At 55.7% G+C, this 14883-nt stretch overlaps 2 protein-coding genes and 1 pseudogene across 2 annotated transcripts in view; 2 read left to right on the forward strand and 1 right to left on the reverse strand.

Moving 5' to 3' along the window:
* LOC138167675 (zinc finger protein 850-like) overlaps positions 1-14883 on the reverse strand; it is a 762790-nt pseudogene that overhangs the window by 544463 nt on the left and 203444 nt on the right.
* The window catches only part of SUSD2 (sushi domain containing 2), a 423767-nt gene that overhangs the window by 338773 nt on the left and 70111 nt on the right, over positions 1-14883 (forward strand). The gene's annotated exons all lie outside the window — the stretch shown is intronic.
* The window catches only part of CABIN1 (calcineurin binding protein 1), a 91362-nt gene that overhangs the window by 41168 nt on the left and 35311 nt on the right, over positions 1-14883 (forward strand). Inside the window, exons 21-29 of the mRNA XM_069096603.1 lie at positions 197-403; positions 599-744; positions 826-1087; positions 6060-6320; positions 6451-6602; positions 7584-7762; positions 11967-12134; positions 13034-13338; positions 13731-13844. Of these exons, the coding sequence (XP_068952704.1) occupies positions 197-403; positions 599-744; positions 826-1087; positions 6060-6320; positions 6451-6602; positions 7584-7762; positions 11967-12134; positions 13034-13338; positions 13731-13844 (1794 nt within the window). The remainder of the gene's footprint in view (positions 1-196; positions 404-598; positions 745-825; positions 1088-6059; positions 6321-6450; positions 6603-7583; positions 7763-11966; positions 12135-13033; positions 13339-13730; positions 13845-14883) is intronic.

Consider the following 14883-nt stretch of genomic DNA (forward strand, 5'->3'; position numbering starts at 1 on the left):
TGGCCCTGCCCACTGCCACGCCCCCTCCAGCAGAGGGGCTGGCCCCGACCACTGCCCCGCCCCTCCAGCAGAGGGGCTGGCCCCGCCTACTGCCCCACCCCCTCCAGCAGAGGGACTTGGCCCCACCCACTGCCCCCCCACCTCTCTAGCAGAGTGTCTGGGCCCACCCACACCAGGTCCTCTCTACCTGCTGCAGGTGGAGCTCGTGTGGGAGGACGCTCTCTTCATGTTCGACTACTTCAAGCCCAAGACCCTCCCCGAGTTTGACAGCTACAAGACCAGCACGGTGTCCGCAGACCTGGCCAACCTCCTGAAGAAGGTGGCCACCATCGTCCCGCGGACGGAGAAGCCGGCGCTCAGCCTGGACGACGTGTCGGGCTACATCGAGGGGACCCTGAGCAAGGTGCCCTGGGCTGTGAGGGGGGTGCCCTTAGGGCCTTTTCCTTCCTGTGGGGGGCATGAAGACCCCACCTGCCTTCCCTGAGGTATCCCTCCCTGTCCCTGCCATAGCAGCCGGGCGTGGCACTGCCCAGCTCCCGTCCTCCTCATCCTCGCTACCTGCTGGCACTGAGGCCAAGCCCATACCCCGGCCCCACAGGTGCCATCGCTCCCAGAGGGTGCCGACCACTCCCCACCTGCCGTGAACGAACTCTACTACCTGTTGGCCGACTACCACTTCAAGAACAAGGAGCAGTCCAAGGCCATCAAGTTCTACATGCATGACATCTGCATCTGCCCCACCAGGTCCGCAGCCACCCTCGCCCCTGCTCCATCCCCGGGGGTGCACCCTCTTCTGAGCCCCGCGTGTCCCCTGTCCTTGCGCAGGTTTGACTCGTGGGCTGGCATGGCACTGGCCAGGGCCAGCCGCATACAGGACAAGCTGAACTCGAATGAGCTCAAGAGTGACGGTCCCATCTGGCGGCACTCGGCACCCGTGCTCAACTGCTTCCGGCGCGCCCTGGAGATCGATGCCTCCAACCTGTCTCTGTGGATCGAGTACGGCACCATGTCCTACGCACTGCACTCCTTTGCCTCTCGCCAGCTCAAGCAGTGGAGGGCAGAGCTGCCCTCCGAGGTGGTCCAGCAGGTGGGAGCCCCTTCTCAGGGCAGGCTGCCTCAGTGTGCTCATCTGGGGGACAGTGAGTGCCGTGTTGTGGGGGAGTGTCAGGGATCTGACTGGTGCAGCTCTTTGTGTACAGCCCTCCTCCTCTTCTTTCTCTTCCTCATCGTTGCTGACATCCTTGCTGCAGGCTGGCTTGCTCCCGCGAATGTCGACCAGGATCGCTTGAGCTTCCAGGATCGGTCACTCTGGTGACTCATACCAAGCCTGTGGTCTCCTCAGACCCCCAGATCATTTTTTCAGAGTACCTCCTATTTCTCCATGCTTGTCTTAAAGCTGGTTTGTTGTGGCCCAGGACTGACCCTGTTGTCTACAGGTAGTGGTGTTAGGCATGGTTTTCATAGTCCTTTGGGCAAGTTGTCCTCCAGGGCGGTTGGGCCAGTTCACCACTCCTCCAACAGCACATCAGTGTCCCATTTTTTCCACATTTGTCAGTTCCATTTTCTGCCGTATTAGCCAATCTGATAGGGGTGAGGGGTACCTCAGAGTCATCTTATCAGTTGGGGAATGACTCGTATTCTGTTTTCTATGTGTTTGAGAAATAAGACTTTCCATTTTTCTGCTTTCCTTCTAATCTTGACCACATTGATTTTTGTTTGTGCAAACCCTTTTTAATGTAATCAGAATCTTCCATTTTCCATAATGCTCTCTGTCTAACTCTTCCAGTTCCGTAGATCTGACAGAAAAGTCCCTCTCCTCACTTGCTCCTGATATCACCCTTTGTGTGTGAATCATGTGCCCGTCTGCCCCGTTCTTGGGATGACCTGCGAGGTGTTGCTCTATGCCCGGCTTCTGCCGCACTGCTTTGTCAGATGTCAAGGTTTTGTCCCAGAAACCGGGATCTGTGGCTTTATGGAACACTAAGTGACCGCGTGCTGTGTCCTGTGTACCCGAGCTGTTCTGCTGACCCACCCCCTCTTCCTAGCCAGTACTACACTGTTTTGATGGTTGCCACTTGATAACACGTTGTGGGATCGGCTACTGCTGGAGAACCTTCCTTCACCCTTTGTTTTTTGTTGATTCCCTTGATATTCCTTTTTGTTCTTCCACGTGAATTTTTTCTTTTTAAGCAATCGGGGTTAAGTAACTTGCTCAAGGTTACACGGCCGGTTATTTCTGGGTGGGTGCTAAGTGTCTGAGCCCAGATTCGATCCCCCAGGTCATCCTGACTCTGGGGCCGGTGCTCTTACTTGCTGTGCTACCTGGCCGCCCCCCACGTGAATTTTTAAATTATTTTTTTCTAGCTTTTTAGAATGGTCTTTTTGTCGTTTGTTCTGGCACTGAATAGGTAAATTAATTTAGGGTGACTTGTCAGTTTTTTATATTGGCTTAACCTACTCACGAGCACTTAATGTTTCTAGTTGTTTAGATCTGACTCAGAAGTGCTTTGTACTGGTGTCCATAGAGTTCCTGGGTTTGTCTTGGCTGGTGACTCCCCAGTATTTTAGGGTGTCTGCAGTTATTCCAACTTACACTTTTCTTTTTGGTTCTTTCTGCTGGGCTTTGTTGGCAATATATAGAAATACTGATTGATGTAGGTTTATTTTATATCCTACAACTTTGCTAAAGTTGTTAATTATTTCCACTAGTTTTTCAGCTGATTCTCTAGGAAACTGCGTATACCGTCGTATCAGCAGTAGAGTAATAACTGTTTCCTTTTTGCCTTTTCTAATTCTTTCAACTTCTTTTTCTCTTACTGCTTCATCTGGCCTTTCTAGGACAATCTTGAATAATGGCGGTGATAATGGGCACCTTTGCTTTATCCCTGATCTTTTTGGAAAGGCTTCTAACATATCCCCATTACAGATAATGCTTGCTGATGGTTTTAGATAGGTAGTACTTATAATTTTAAGGAAAGCTCCATTTATTCTTGTGCTTTCCAATGTTATTAATAGGAATGGGTGTTGTATTTTATCAAAAGCTTTTTCTGCATCTTATTGAGATAATAAAATGATTTTTGTTGTTTTTGTTATTGATATGGTCAGTTCTGCTGATGGTTTACCTAATATTGAATAGATTTTTTTATTGTGGTTGTTCAGTCATTTCAGTTGTGTCCAACTCTTTGTCACCCCGTTACTGGTGGTTTCTCATTTCCTTCTCTAGTAGATTAAGGCAAACAGATTAAGTGATTTGCCCAGAATCATACAACTAGTAAGTGGCTGAGGCTGGATTTGAACTCAGATCCTCCTGATTCCAGGTCCAGTGCTGTGTTCATTGTGCCACTTAGCCTAACTCTTTTGCTTTCTGGAATGTCATATTCCAAGTCTTCCAGACTTTTACTCTGATGATACTACTAAATATTGTGTGATCCTGACTGTGGCTACATATTACATAAATATCTATGATATTTAAATTGTTTCTTTCTAACTACTTAGAATATTTTCTTTTTGACTTGTCAGTTTGGGGATTTGACTATATTAATATTCTTGGGAGTTTTCATTTTGGCATCTATTTTAGGCAGTGATTGGTGGAGTTTTTTAGTATCTATTTTATCCTCTGGGTTCTAGGATATCAAAGCAATTTTCTTTGATAGTTTCTCGAAATATGATGTCTAGGCTCTTTTTTTTTTTTTTTAAAGCAATTGGGGTTAAGTAACTTGCTCAAGGTTACACGGCCAGGTGTTTCTGGGTGTGGTGCTGAGTGTCTAAGACCGGATTCGATCCCGGGTCATCCTGACACTGCAGCCAGTGCTCTGACTTACTGAGCCACCTGGCCGCCCCTAGTCTAGGCTTTTTTTTGATCATAAGCTTCAGGTCATCCAGTAGTTCTCCTTGGTTTGTTTTCCAGGTTAGTTGTTTTTCCAATGAGATCTTTTCCATGTTCTACTTTTTCATTCTTTTCTTGTTTCTTGATGTCACATAATCGTTAGCTTCCACTTGTCCAATTCTATTTTCTAAGGAATTATTTTTATTTTTTTCAGTGTATTTTTGTACCTTTTTTTGTTTTTTTCCATTTAACCAGTCCTATTTTTTAAGGTTTCTTTTCTTCAGGAGACTTTTTTATACCTCTTCCATGATTTGGCCAATTCTGTTTCTTAAGTTTTCAGTATTTTCTGATTTTCTTTTTTCTTTCTTTTTTTTTTGGACCTCTCCTAGGAAGTCTTTTTGAGCTTTTCCAGGAATTCTTCTTGGACTTGTGTCCACTTCACAGTATTCTTTGAGGCTTTGTCTGTAGCTGTTTTGATTTATGTCTTGATCTTTCCTGTCACCAAAATAACTTTTTTGTGATCTGCTTCTTCTTTTATTGTTTGCTCAGTTTTCTGGCCCATTTTCTTGTCTCCTGACTTTATGTTAAAGTCAGGCTTTTCTCAAGGAGTGGGGGACGCATTCTTCCAAGTTTTAGGTTTTCAGATCTAATTCTAGGGGTCTGTAGGCTTTTGGTGCATTTTGGGTGGCATGATATGAAGGGAGCTCTGGTCTCTGAGTGACCACAAGCGCTTTCCTCCACCCCAGAATTACAGCCATGGCCCCAGCTCCCCTGCGACTTCCCATGAACTAGTGTTCCTCTTCCCCTGAGACTGTGACCCGTCACTGCATATGGGCCATGCAGCAGATCTCCATTGGACTCCCTTAGCCCCTGTGGGCTCCTTAGCTCCCTCAGCGTTATCTGCTCTGGATGTGCTCCAGGCTCAGCCACTGCCCCCGTGAGTCAAGCCTTTCCTCTTCACCTCCTGAGTGGTCTTGGACTAGGAAATGGTTTCATCTGGCCTGTTGCTCCAGGATTCAATTTGAAGCATCATTTTAACATTGTTTGGAGGGGACTTTGGACGATTCCAGGTGATTTCCTGCTCTTCCTTCTCCATGTGTGCTCTGCCTCTTGCCTTGAATCTGTTTTAAGCTTTAATATCTTTGAAAAACACTAAGACTTTGAGATTACCCTGTATCTGTATTGTTTCTCCATAACTTTGATAGCCGACCTTACTCAGAGATACTCCCCCCATTTTTTTCCTTCTAATTCTGATTGATTTTGTTGCTAACGCTTTTCTGTAGTAAAGTTGCATATTTCACCATTTGTGATCTTTTTTAGTTAAGAGTTCTCCCCAGTTTATAACTGTAAAAAGCGTCTTTTTTGGTCTGATCTGTTTAAAATATTTAGGTCGTGTATCCATTTTTATCTTGGTTTGGCATATGGTATGAGAAATTGGTTTCCACCTAATTCTGCCAAATTCCTTTTCTATTTGTGCAGTAGCTTTTGTTGATGAAAGTGTTCGGATCCCCCCCTGTTGACCACTTTATTTGCATCCCATAATTTGATGTGTTATCTCATCAGTAGCATTTTATTGCCTGAAGTGTATCATTATTTCTGATTTGTTCTTTAACTCACCAATTATTTTGGAGAAGGACTCTACTTACATTTTTAGAATTATATATATATATATATATATATATATATATATATGTATATATATATATTCTAATTAATGAACTTTATCTAATTAGTTCTTGATTCTTTTCTCAAAGACCTAAATGTAATTTACTATTGCATCCTGGTCAGTAAAGGATGTATTTATTATTGCTGCTCTTATACATTTTTGGGTGAGTTTTTGTGCCCTACTTCATAGTTTTTGTAAAAGTGCCACATATAGCTGAGAAACATGTAAACTTCCTTTTCTTGCCCTGCAGTGATTACCAGGGATCTGTCTCCCTGTCACCTCTAATTTTTCTACAGCTCTGTTTAAGTCCTTTGCTTCTTGTTGAGCTCTTTATTAGATGTGTCTGTATTTGAAAGGGGCACATTGAGGTTGTTTATTTTTCCCGGCATTTCTTGCCTCAGTTGCCGTCTTTGTGCCTCCTCTCTTGCTCCTGGAATCCAGAAGAGCCCTCCCTCCTTCCCCTTGGTGCTTGGGAGCGGCTGCAGCAGGATGGGGCAGCGGAGGGGGCAGACCGCGGAGGCCCGACCATGAGGGGCCTCGGCTCAGTGCGCCTGCACCTTCCCTCAGATGGCGGAGCGCCGTGACAGCATGCTGGAGACAGCCAAACTGTGCTTCACATCGGCGGCGCGCTGCGAGGGTGATGGCGACGAGGAAGAGTGGCTCCTACACTACATGTTGGGCAAAGTGGCGGAGAAGCAGAAGCAGCCCCCGGCCGTGTTCCTGCACCACTACCAGCGCGCTGCTCACTACCTGCATGAGGAAGCTGCCCGCTACCCCAAAAAGATCCACTACCACAACCCGCCCGAGCTGGCCATGGAGGCGCTGGAGGTGAGGTGGGCCAGAGGGGGCACCTGCAGCATGAGTGCCCTCTTCCCTGCCTGGCTGCGCCCACGTACGAGCATCCGGGGGTGGATCCAGGCTGCCCAGGTCCCCAACGGCCCGGCCTTTGTCTCATCAGGTCTACTTTCGCCTGCACGCTTCCATCCTGAAGCTCGTGTGCAAGGCCGGCACCGGGATCGATGCCGAGAGTCTGCTGGCCTTCATGAAGGAGGCTGCCGAGGGGCCCTTTGCCAGGGGCGAGGAGAAGAACGCCCCCAAAGTTGCCGAGAAGTGAGCAGCCCATCTCCTAAAGTGGGGGGGGGCACAAGGTTTTTGGGCCCTGGTGGGCACTTAACCATGGTGGGGCTCGAGGAACCTTCCCCCTCATCCCACATGCTCAGGTCCCCGCCCAGCCTCATGGATAGGCTTGTGGAGGGCTGCCGGAAGGGGGCAGGAGGCCTTCCTGCAGGCTCCTGCTGAGTCAGGCCACAGGCATTGAGTAAGCGACTCCCCGTGCCTGCTCTGTGCTCTGCGTGTCCCACTGTGGGCGTACATCAGGAGAGGCCCCGGGCAGCCCCACCAACAGCCCCTTGCTTCCCTGCAGATCACCTCGTCGCCCTATGCACGGCTCCTCTTGGCTCTCATTCATTAAGGGCCTGACCCTCTGCCGCTGTCTTGGGGTCCTCCCTTCTGCTGGGGGGTCAGCACAGGGAAGGAATGTCAGAGAGAGAGACAGAGGAGAGAGAGACAGAGATGCGCACACACAGACACAGACACAGAGAGGAGAGAGGGCAGAGGAGATGCACACACACACAGACACAGACACAGACACAGTTGCTGCCAGGACATGGGTCTCTCCAGTGCTGAGTCACATCTGGAGGTCCGTATGCCAGGCCACTCATTGTCTATATCGCCCCCAGTGGCAGCTGCTTCCTAACAGCAGGGGGCAAGCTGCTGTCCTTGGTCCTGCCGGCTCCCGCCAGTCCCCCCCGCACTGATGTTGGGAGTGAAGGGGCCCTTTGGCCACTGTCCTCTCAGGGTGTGGTTGAAGGTCAGCACCCCATTCTTGTGCAGTAGAGTCCGGTTCACTCTGCTTGGGGGTCCGGGGCTGTAAAGGGCTTTGTCCCTTGGGGAGAATCTGAAGGCCCTCCCCTGCGATAATGGTTGGGGTCGGAAGGAGCCAAGCTGGCACCTCCTCAGACATGGCCCCCCCCTGCTCTGGGGGTGTGTCTGGCAACTTTTGCATTGTGTGCTCCCCCCCATCTCTTACAGGGAAAAGGCCTGTGTCGTTGATGAAGACTCGCGCTCCTCTGTGGGGACACTTCCAGGGCCTGGAACCTCCCTCCCTCCCTCCTCCGGCCCGGGTCTGACCTCCCCACCTTACACAGCCACTCCAATTGACCACGACTACATCAAATGTAAAACCCCCCGCCAGCAGGCGACACTGGACGGTATGGTCCCTGTTCTCAATCCTGGCCCCTTGGGGAGGGGCGCTTGGAGGGCTGGATGGGGCTGGGGGTGGTGGGGCTCAAGGCCCAGACCTCAGAGATTCCCGGCCCTGCAAGGGAATCCTGGCCAAAGGCCTGGACCTCGGCCCCCCCCGGCGGGCCCGCCCTGTGTGGGAGGAGGCTGAGGGTGCCCACTCTGGGATAAAGCCCTTGGGTTTCTTTCTGGGGGACATTGGGAGCGGCTTTGGAGATCTTCCTTAGGAGGCCCTGGCCCCTGCTCAGGCTGGGACCCAGAAGGGGTTAGGGATCCCTTGGCTCAGGCTCATTCTGAGAAGCAGTTTACTAAGAAGAGCATCAGGGCTGTAGATGGGGGGAGGTGGAGTCTGGCCTTCGGGGCCCCATGGCTCTGCCCCTCACTGGCAGCCCAGAGCAGGCCCAAGTTCTCCCCATCGTCTCCCCTCTCTGAGCTTCGACCTGTTCCCGCTTCCCCATGCTGTAAGGTGTGCTAGGAAGTGCTCTCCCGTGGGCAGGGCCTGGGCGGGGCCCCAGCCCTAATCCTAGATGTGCCCTCGCCGTTGGCAGACTTGTCTGCTGGCGGGGGGACAATGGGGGCTTCTCTTGGGATGAGGGGAGTCGTTCGAGGGATCCTGCCAGTGAAAACTTGAGGTGCTGGAGGCGTGAGCTGGGCCCGTGCTGGGAGCCTTGGCCCTCAGGCCTGCGGTGGCACCACTTGGCCCGGCCTTCTCTGAGTGGTTGGCCGCTAAAAGAATGGCGGGCCGGCAGCACTTGGAGCTTTCTGTTTGACCCACACATGGCAGGCGTTGGGGCCGCAATGGGCTGGGCTGTCCGAGAGGCTCTGGTCCTCTTGGGGCCTGGATGGATGCAGTCATCTGGTCAGCCCAGCTGCCAGCTCGGGACTAGGTCAGTGCAGGGCTGTGGCTGGCACGGCTGGCACTGGGCTTTCCATGAATCCCTTCTTCTCCGATCGTGCCAGGCGGGGATGGGGCCGAGGAGAGTGGGAAATGCGTGTAGGATGCGCTAAGCCTGTCTGCCAGCCTTTCATATCCATCCTCCTCGCTCTGGGAGTGAGCGTTCAGCCCGCTGGCAACTGGGGAGACGTGAGCAGGGGCATGGGGCCTCCTGGGCAGCCAGGCTCAGCACTGTGCCTCAGCCGCCAGAGGAGAGCGCACAGAGGCGTCTTCCTGCCAGGCTCTTCCTCTGAAAACAGAGCCGCGGTTTAGAGGAGCATCAGATCCTGGAAAAGTGTCACAGACCTTTACCTGTCCTCTGGTGTGCGGGGGCACTCTGGGGGGAGGAGTGGGGGTGCTCCTTGGGTGGGGCGGCTCTCTCAGGAAGGGGTGCCTGGCTCTGGGCTGGCTGGCGCTCCTGGCTCTAGGGCCTGGCAGCTGCAGGAGCGGAGCCTTCTCGTCTTTCTGACCCAGGCCACCAGGGGGTGCCACGGTGCACGAAGCGTGGGTCGGGCAGACTTGAGTTCAATCTGGTTTCACCAGATGAGTTTGGGCCGTTGCTTTGGCTGCCTCGGTGTTCCCAGTTGTAACACGGAGATGGCACCTGCCTTGCTCTCAGCTTGTCGGGGCATTAGAGGGGCTCCCATCTGCAGAGCTGGCAGAGCCCTTCATGGCCCTGGGAAGAGGCAGGTGCTCTTAGGATCCCCAGGTTACTGATGAGAAGACTGCAGTAGGCAGGGGTAAAGTGACCTGCCCAGGGTCATACTGCTGGTGAGGGAGGCTGGCTTTGAGCTCAGGCCTTCCTGACTTCAGGTGTCCCCATGGTTCTCAGGGCTCTGACTTAGCCTGAAGCTGCAGAGGGGGAGCCCCCACAGTCTCTGGCCCTCCTGCCTGGCCTGAGCCTCAAGCCCACCAGGCTCATGCACTCCCCAGGGATGGTCCAATGTGACCAGAAGGCCCTGGGCTCCCCGAGTCCCTGGTGAGAAAACCAGCATGCCTGGAACAGGCCTAATGATCTGGGAGTGGTGGGTTTGCAGCAGGCCTGCCCCGCCTAGGACTTCCATGTGTGGCGAGGTGGAACTAGGGGGGCACCTCTCCAGTGCAGGGAATGATCCTTGAGGCACATCTTCTTGGAGATGCCGCCTGGGAGGGCCCCCTCAGTGTGCTTCTCTTGGCCTGCCTGGGGTGGGGCCTGCAGCTGACAGTACAGGGTTTGACCACTTGGTATCCAACCTTCCTGCTTCTCCAGAGAGGGGACAGTGACCCCTCGTGGGCCTGGCCCTCTCCACCTGACTGCCTGAGGGGGATCCCTGGTACAGAGTGGACTGTGGCATGCCGGGGTTTCTGAATAGCACTCCTGAGCAGGCTTTCCCGCCTCCCAAGGCCTTGGAGGCAGTGGGCGTGCACTGGCTTAGGTGGGCATTCCTAGACCCAGCCAGGTGCTTCTCTCGCAGGGCTGCTCTCTCCTGATTCTGTAGCTCTGGGCTTCTTGGAGGGCTATGCCCCTGGCATGATGGCATGTGGGCCTCTCCAAAGCCTGGCTCTGTGGGCCCCGAGGGGAGGTGGGGCTGTCTGTCCCGGGAGCCCCACTGCAGACAGAGGCTACCTTGGTTCCGGCGTCTGGGCTTTCAGCTCCCCCAGGAAGCACATCGTGTCCCTGGCGCATCCTCATGTGGTCATTGTGGGCAGCTCTGTGCCCTTCATGCGTGTGCCGGCCATTCCCCAGCTCCGTGGTGCAGACATGTCACCGCCAGGTGACTGTGCTGCCCTGCCCTGCCCCCTGTGGCTCCTTCCTGGGGCCCTGGGGCTCCCCTGCCTCAAACCCTTCCAGACCTAGATGAGCCCAGGATGGGGGGAGGACCCCTCACTTGTCTAGGCCAGCTATTGGGTGGAGAAATGTTGGTGCTGAGTGCCAGAAGACAGCGGCACTGGGGTGGGGCAGAGGGCAGGGACAGACCCAGGCCCGCCTCTGTGACCTGTGTGTGGTCTGCATCCACGCTGTATGGCCCCAGGTGCAGGGGATGGTCTGCATGCCCATTCTTCCTTCCTGAGCCTCAGTTTCTTCCCCTCTGGCCTCCTTCCCTCCCAAGGGGATGAGTTCTTGAGGTCACCTTGTGGAACGCTGGGGCTCTGGGGTGCCAGACCTCATGGCAGAGCCCCCGCCTCAAAATGCCCCCTCTCCAGGCAGCCCCTGGGCTTTCACCTGAGACTGGAGAATTGCAGGCCGCATCAAGGCACTGACTTCACTTGAGCTTTGGTCAGTGGGCATGCTCATTCTCACTGTTGGTTTGGGGAAGGACCGCTGCCCACTGGTCTGCGCAGGCCATCCAGGGCACAGACTCGGGAGGGGCGGAGCCTGAGGGAGGCGGGAGTAGTCAGAGCTCCCAGGCCCAGCCTGATGAAGCCCTTTCTACGTCCCCAGTGCTGCGTTGTACCCCCTGTCCCAGCTCTGTGGGGGGCTTAGTCTTGCACCATTCCCGCCCTCCCAACTCCATGCAGAGGCCTGGTCCATACACTCCAGCTTCTGCCCCCTTTGTCCAGCACAGTTAGTTTGGTCAGTGTGGTGCCCAGCTGGTAGCTGCATGTTTGAGAGCAGTGGGTGGTTGGTCAAGGGCTCCTGGGCTGCAGGCTGTGGGGAGAGCCCCTGGGGCCCACCAAGGGGCCCCCCCAGACCTCACATCTCTTTCTTGGGGGCTCTTCCCCAGTCTGGGCCCATCTTCTCCAGGGACTCCATTGCCTTCCTCAGTCTTTGCCCTGGTCTCCCATTAGAGTGTAAGTTCCTTGAGAGCAAGGCTGTTTTTGTGTCCTCAGTGCCTAGCATGGTGCCAGACCCCTAGAAAACTCCTTCAGTGCTAGATTAGTAACATGGTGAAGCCCGGGGGCACCAGGGGAGAAGGGCGGGGCCCTAGGAGGCTGCTGCTTCCAGGGGGCTGGTCTGCTCTGGCTGCCACGGTCCTCTGGTGTTAACATGGTCCCAGGCTGTCGTCTTCTGGTTGTCTGTGCTGGTCCTGGTCTTGGACAAAGGCTCCTAGTTCAGGGCCTTGGTGACAGACTGTGTCGGGTGTGGATGTGGAAGGTTTGGAACTCGCCCGGCTGGGGGCTCCAGATAGTGTTGTGGGCACACTGCCCTCAGCGGAGCTTGCGGCTCCGGGAAGGACCCGGGCTGGCTGTGGCCGGCGCTTCAGGCGGTGCTGCCAGGGAACGGCACGTTCATGGGCTCCTCTTTCTCCTTTTTCTAGAGAGGAGTCAGGATAGCATGGCAGTGGCCCTCTCCGATTCCAGCTCAACTCAGGACGTGTTCAGTGAGCCCACCAGCTCTCAGGAGAATTCCCGGAAGCCTTGCCCGGAGAAGCGGCCCCTGGGGCCCTGCGCCTCAGCTGTGCTGCCTGGGCCAGTCCCGGAAAGGGGTGTGTGCCTTGGGAGAGGCTCCCTGCAGGGAGCTCCTGCCCCTGGGGTCTCAGAGGCCTCACATGCCAGCATGTGGCCACGCTCACCCTCTGGGTGGCGGAGGGCCCAAGCACCAGGCCTTGCGCCCCTGCGGGCCCCTCGTCTGTCGGGCCACCTGCCAAGGTCGTCAGGATCGCGGGCCTTCCCAGAGCTGGGCCTCACGTGGCCTTTCTGTAGTTTCTTCCTCTCTGAAACCTGTCGCATCAATTCGAGCCCCTTTGGGCAGCCTCCCGCCACGCCTCCCGTAGCCCTGCACCCTCCCAGACACCCTCCCGGCTCACCTCCTGATCCCCGGGCTCTACTCCCAGTCGCTCGCCCAGGAGTTGCCTCAGCTTTGCTGTAGAGACTCTGTTTTCACTTATTCTAAGGCTTTATCTGATGAAAATGGGAAAGAACACTAGGCAGGAGGAGGGCCAGGCCTCCTTGGTGCCTGCCGCTTCTCCCTCTCCAGTCTGGGGGCCTTTGCACAGGCACACTCCTGTGCCCAGCTCGCGTTCATTCCCCTCTCTCCTCCCGGCTCCTTCTAGGCTCACGTCAGGGCTGGTGATGTCCCACCCCAGGGCTGGTGATGTCCCACCCCAAATGACTCTGTGTTTGCATTCTGCTCCCATAACAGAAGTGATGCATCAGTCAAGGCTGCGGGTTCAGGATAGGGAGGGCCTTCCCCGGGGATGGGGTGCTCACCATGGTGGCTGTGGGAGGGCCAGTAGGCCAGAGAAGGTGCTGAACCTTTACCCATCTTACCTGGCTCTTTCTGTTTCCCTGCCCTCCGCCCTCCCTCCCATGACAAACAGGGAATCAGGGTCCAGCTGGCGTCGGGGTTTCCGAGCTGGGCTGACGTGTTGCTTCCCTCTTTCAGGGAAAGGTGAGGAGCCTTTGGAAGGTGCAGAGTCTTTGCGGACTCCAGGGGAACCCGGGCTCCTGAGAGCGGTGGCTGACGTGGCGGCCAAGCCCGCAGCCTCCGCCCCTGCACCGTCCCCATGGGACAGCAGGAAGAAAGGAGAGCCCCTCGGGGAGCGGCTGCCCGCTGACGCTGAGGGCCAGCGCAAGTTTCTGACCGAGCAGTGCGTGACCTCCTTCCACCTCTGCCTGAGCCGCTTCCCTCAGCACTATAAGAGCCTATACCGCCTGGCCTTCCTCTACGCACACAGCAAGACCCATAAGGTGAGAGCGGTCCCCAGGCTGTAGATGGCCCTTTGGGCTTCTGGCGGGCAAAACCTGGAGGCAGGGAGACCCGAGATCAGGTGTGACTGAAGCTGCCTGCCTTGGTCTCCTCGTCTGTGAAATGGGGACCACGGTGCCCCCCTTCCTGGGTTGCTGACAGGATCATGTGAGATCGTTCTGGTAAAGCACTTGGCACAGGGCCTGTGCACAGTGGGCCATGCTCCACAGCCAGGGTCCCGGCATCCTGGGAAACGCCGATCAGAACCTGCAGGAACGCTGTGGAACGCAGACCATGTGGTCCCCGCGAGGATCCTCGGGCTCCCTGGGTCCAACCCTGGGGGGTGCCGGGGCCGAGGGCTGTGACTCACCTGCCCTCTCCTGCTCCCCCACAGAACCTCCAGTGGGCCCGAGACGTGTTGCTAGGCAGCAGTATCCCGTGGCAGCAGCTGCCGCACATGCCCGCCCAGGGCCTCTTCTGCGAGAGGAACAAGACGAACTTCTTCAATGTGAGTAGCGCTTCCGTGGGCGCTCGGGGCTCGGGATGGGGGCGCGGGGGCCTCCCACGTGTGTCTGGATGAGTGGAGGACATGTAATCGGCCAGCCAGCAAGTATTAAATGCCTACTACGTACCCAGTGAACAAGCAAAAGCTGCCCCAGCCTAGCCTCAGACAGCTTCCCTTCCCGTTGTCCGTGCCCGGAGCGCTACTGGAGACCTTGTGGCCCAGGTTCAGTCATAGTTCGCAGTGTGCCTGCTCTGGAGCAGGGTGGTGCAGTGAGGGGTGGGCTGGGGGCTTCCTGCTCTGAGCCCCTCAGCCTCCACCGCAGGCCCCTTCCTCCTGCCCTCAGATGGCTGGAGGAGGTGAGCTCACTCCCCAGGAGGGGCGGCCGGGGCTCCATGGCACAGGCCTTGAAAAGAAAACTGTCACGTTTTAAAGGCAGAGGTGTGACTGAGTGAGGCGATTCTCCCCCGCCCCAGAGTAAGCAGGGGACTTCCCCGGGAGCCAGCGTGGCAGTGGTGGCCCTCTGCCCGTGGCACAGGGTCCTTGGAATGGTGTTTGCATGTGGGGGGTCTGGGGCATGGGCTGGGATGCCAGAGAAGGGGCTGCCCCATGTCCCATGTGCGGAGCCGAGGCTTGGGCCGGCCGCTGTGGAAGGGACCCACCGTCCTTGTCCTCGGCCCAGGCGCCCTGCCAGGAAACGTGCCTCGTTCACGGCGGGAGTCGTAGCTGTGTTTGTCGCCAGCAGTGGCCGGCTTTGGCTAACGTTTCCCCAGCCGTGGTCGTAGAGGCCAGTAGGGGGCGCCACGGTGCGCCTAGTGCAGGGCCTGGAGTCAGGAGGCCTAGGTCCTCAGGAGACTCCTGGGGGCGCCGTGAGGGCCAGGAAGGGCTCATTCCTTGTGAGGCCAGTGGGGGGGGCGCCATGGTGCACAGAGAGCTGAGACCCTGGCGAGGTGACCTTGGAAGAGTCACTTCACCTCTGCTTGCCTCCATTTTCTCATCTGCAAAGTGGGGTCATTCACCTCCCAGGACATTCTCTGCTCCTCCA

This window comes from Petaurus breviceps, unplaced genomic scaffold (assembly GCF_028583685.1).
Source record: "Petaurus breviceps papuanus isolate PSGF00001 unplaced genomic scaffold, PetGlider_PUasm1.0 287, whole genome shotgun sequence".
Taxonomy (NCBI): domain Eukaryota; kingdom Metazoa; phylum Chordata; class Mammalia; order Diprotodontia; family Petauridae; genus Petaurus; species Petaurus breviceps.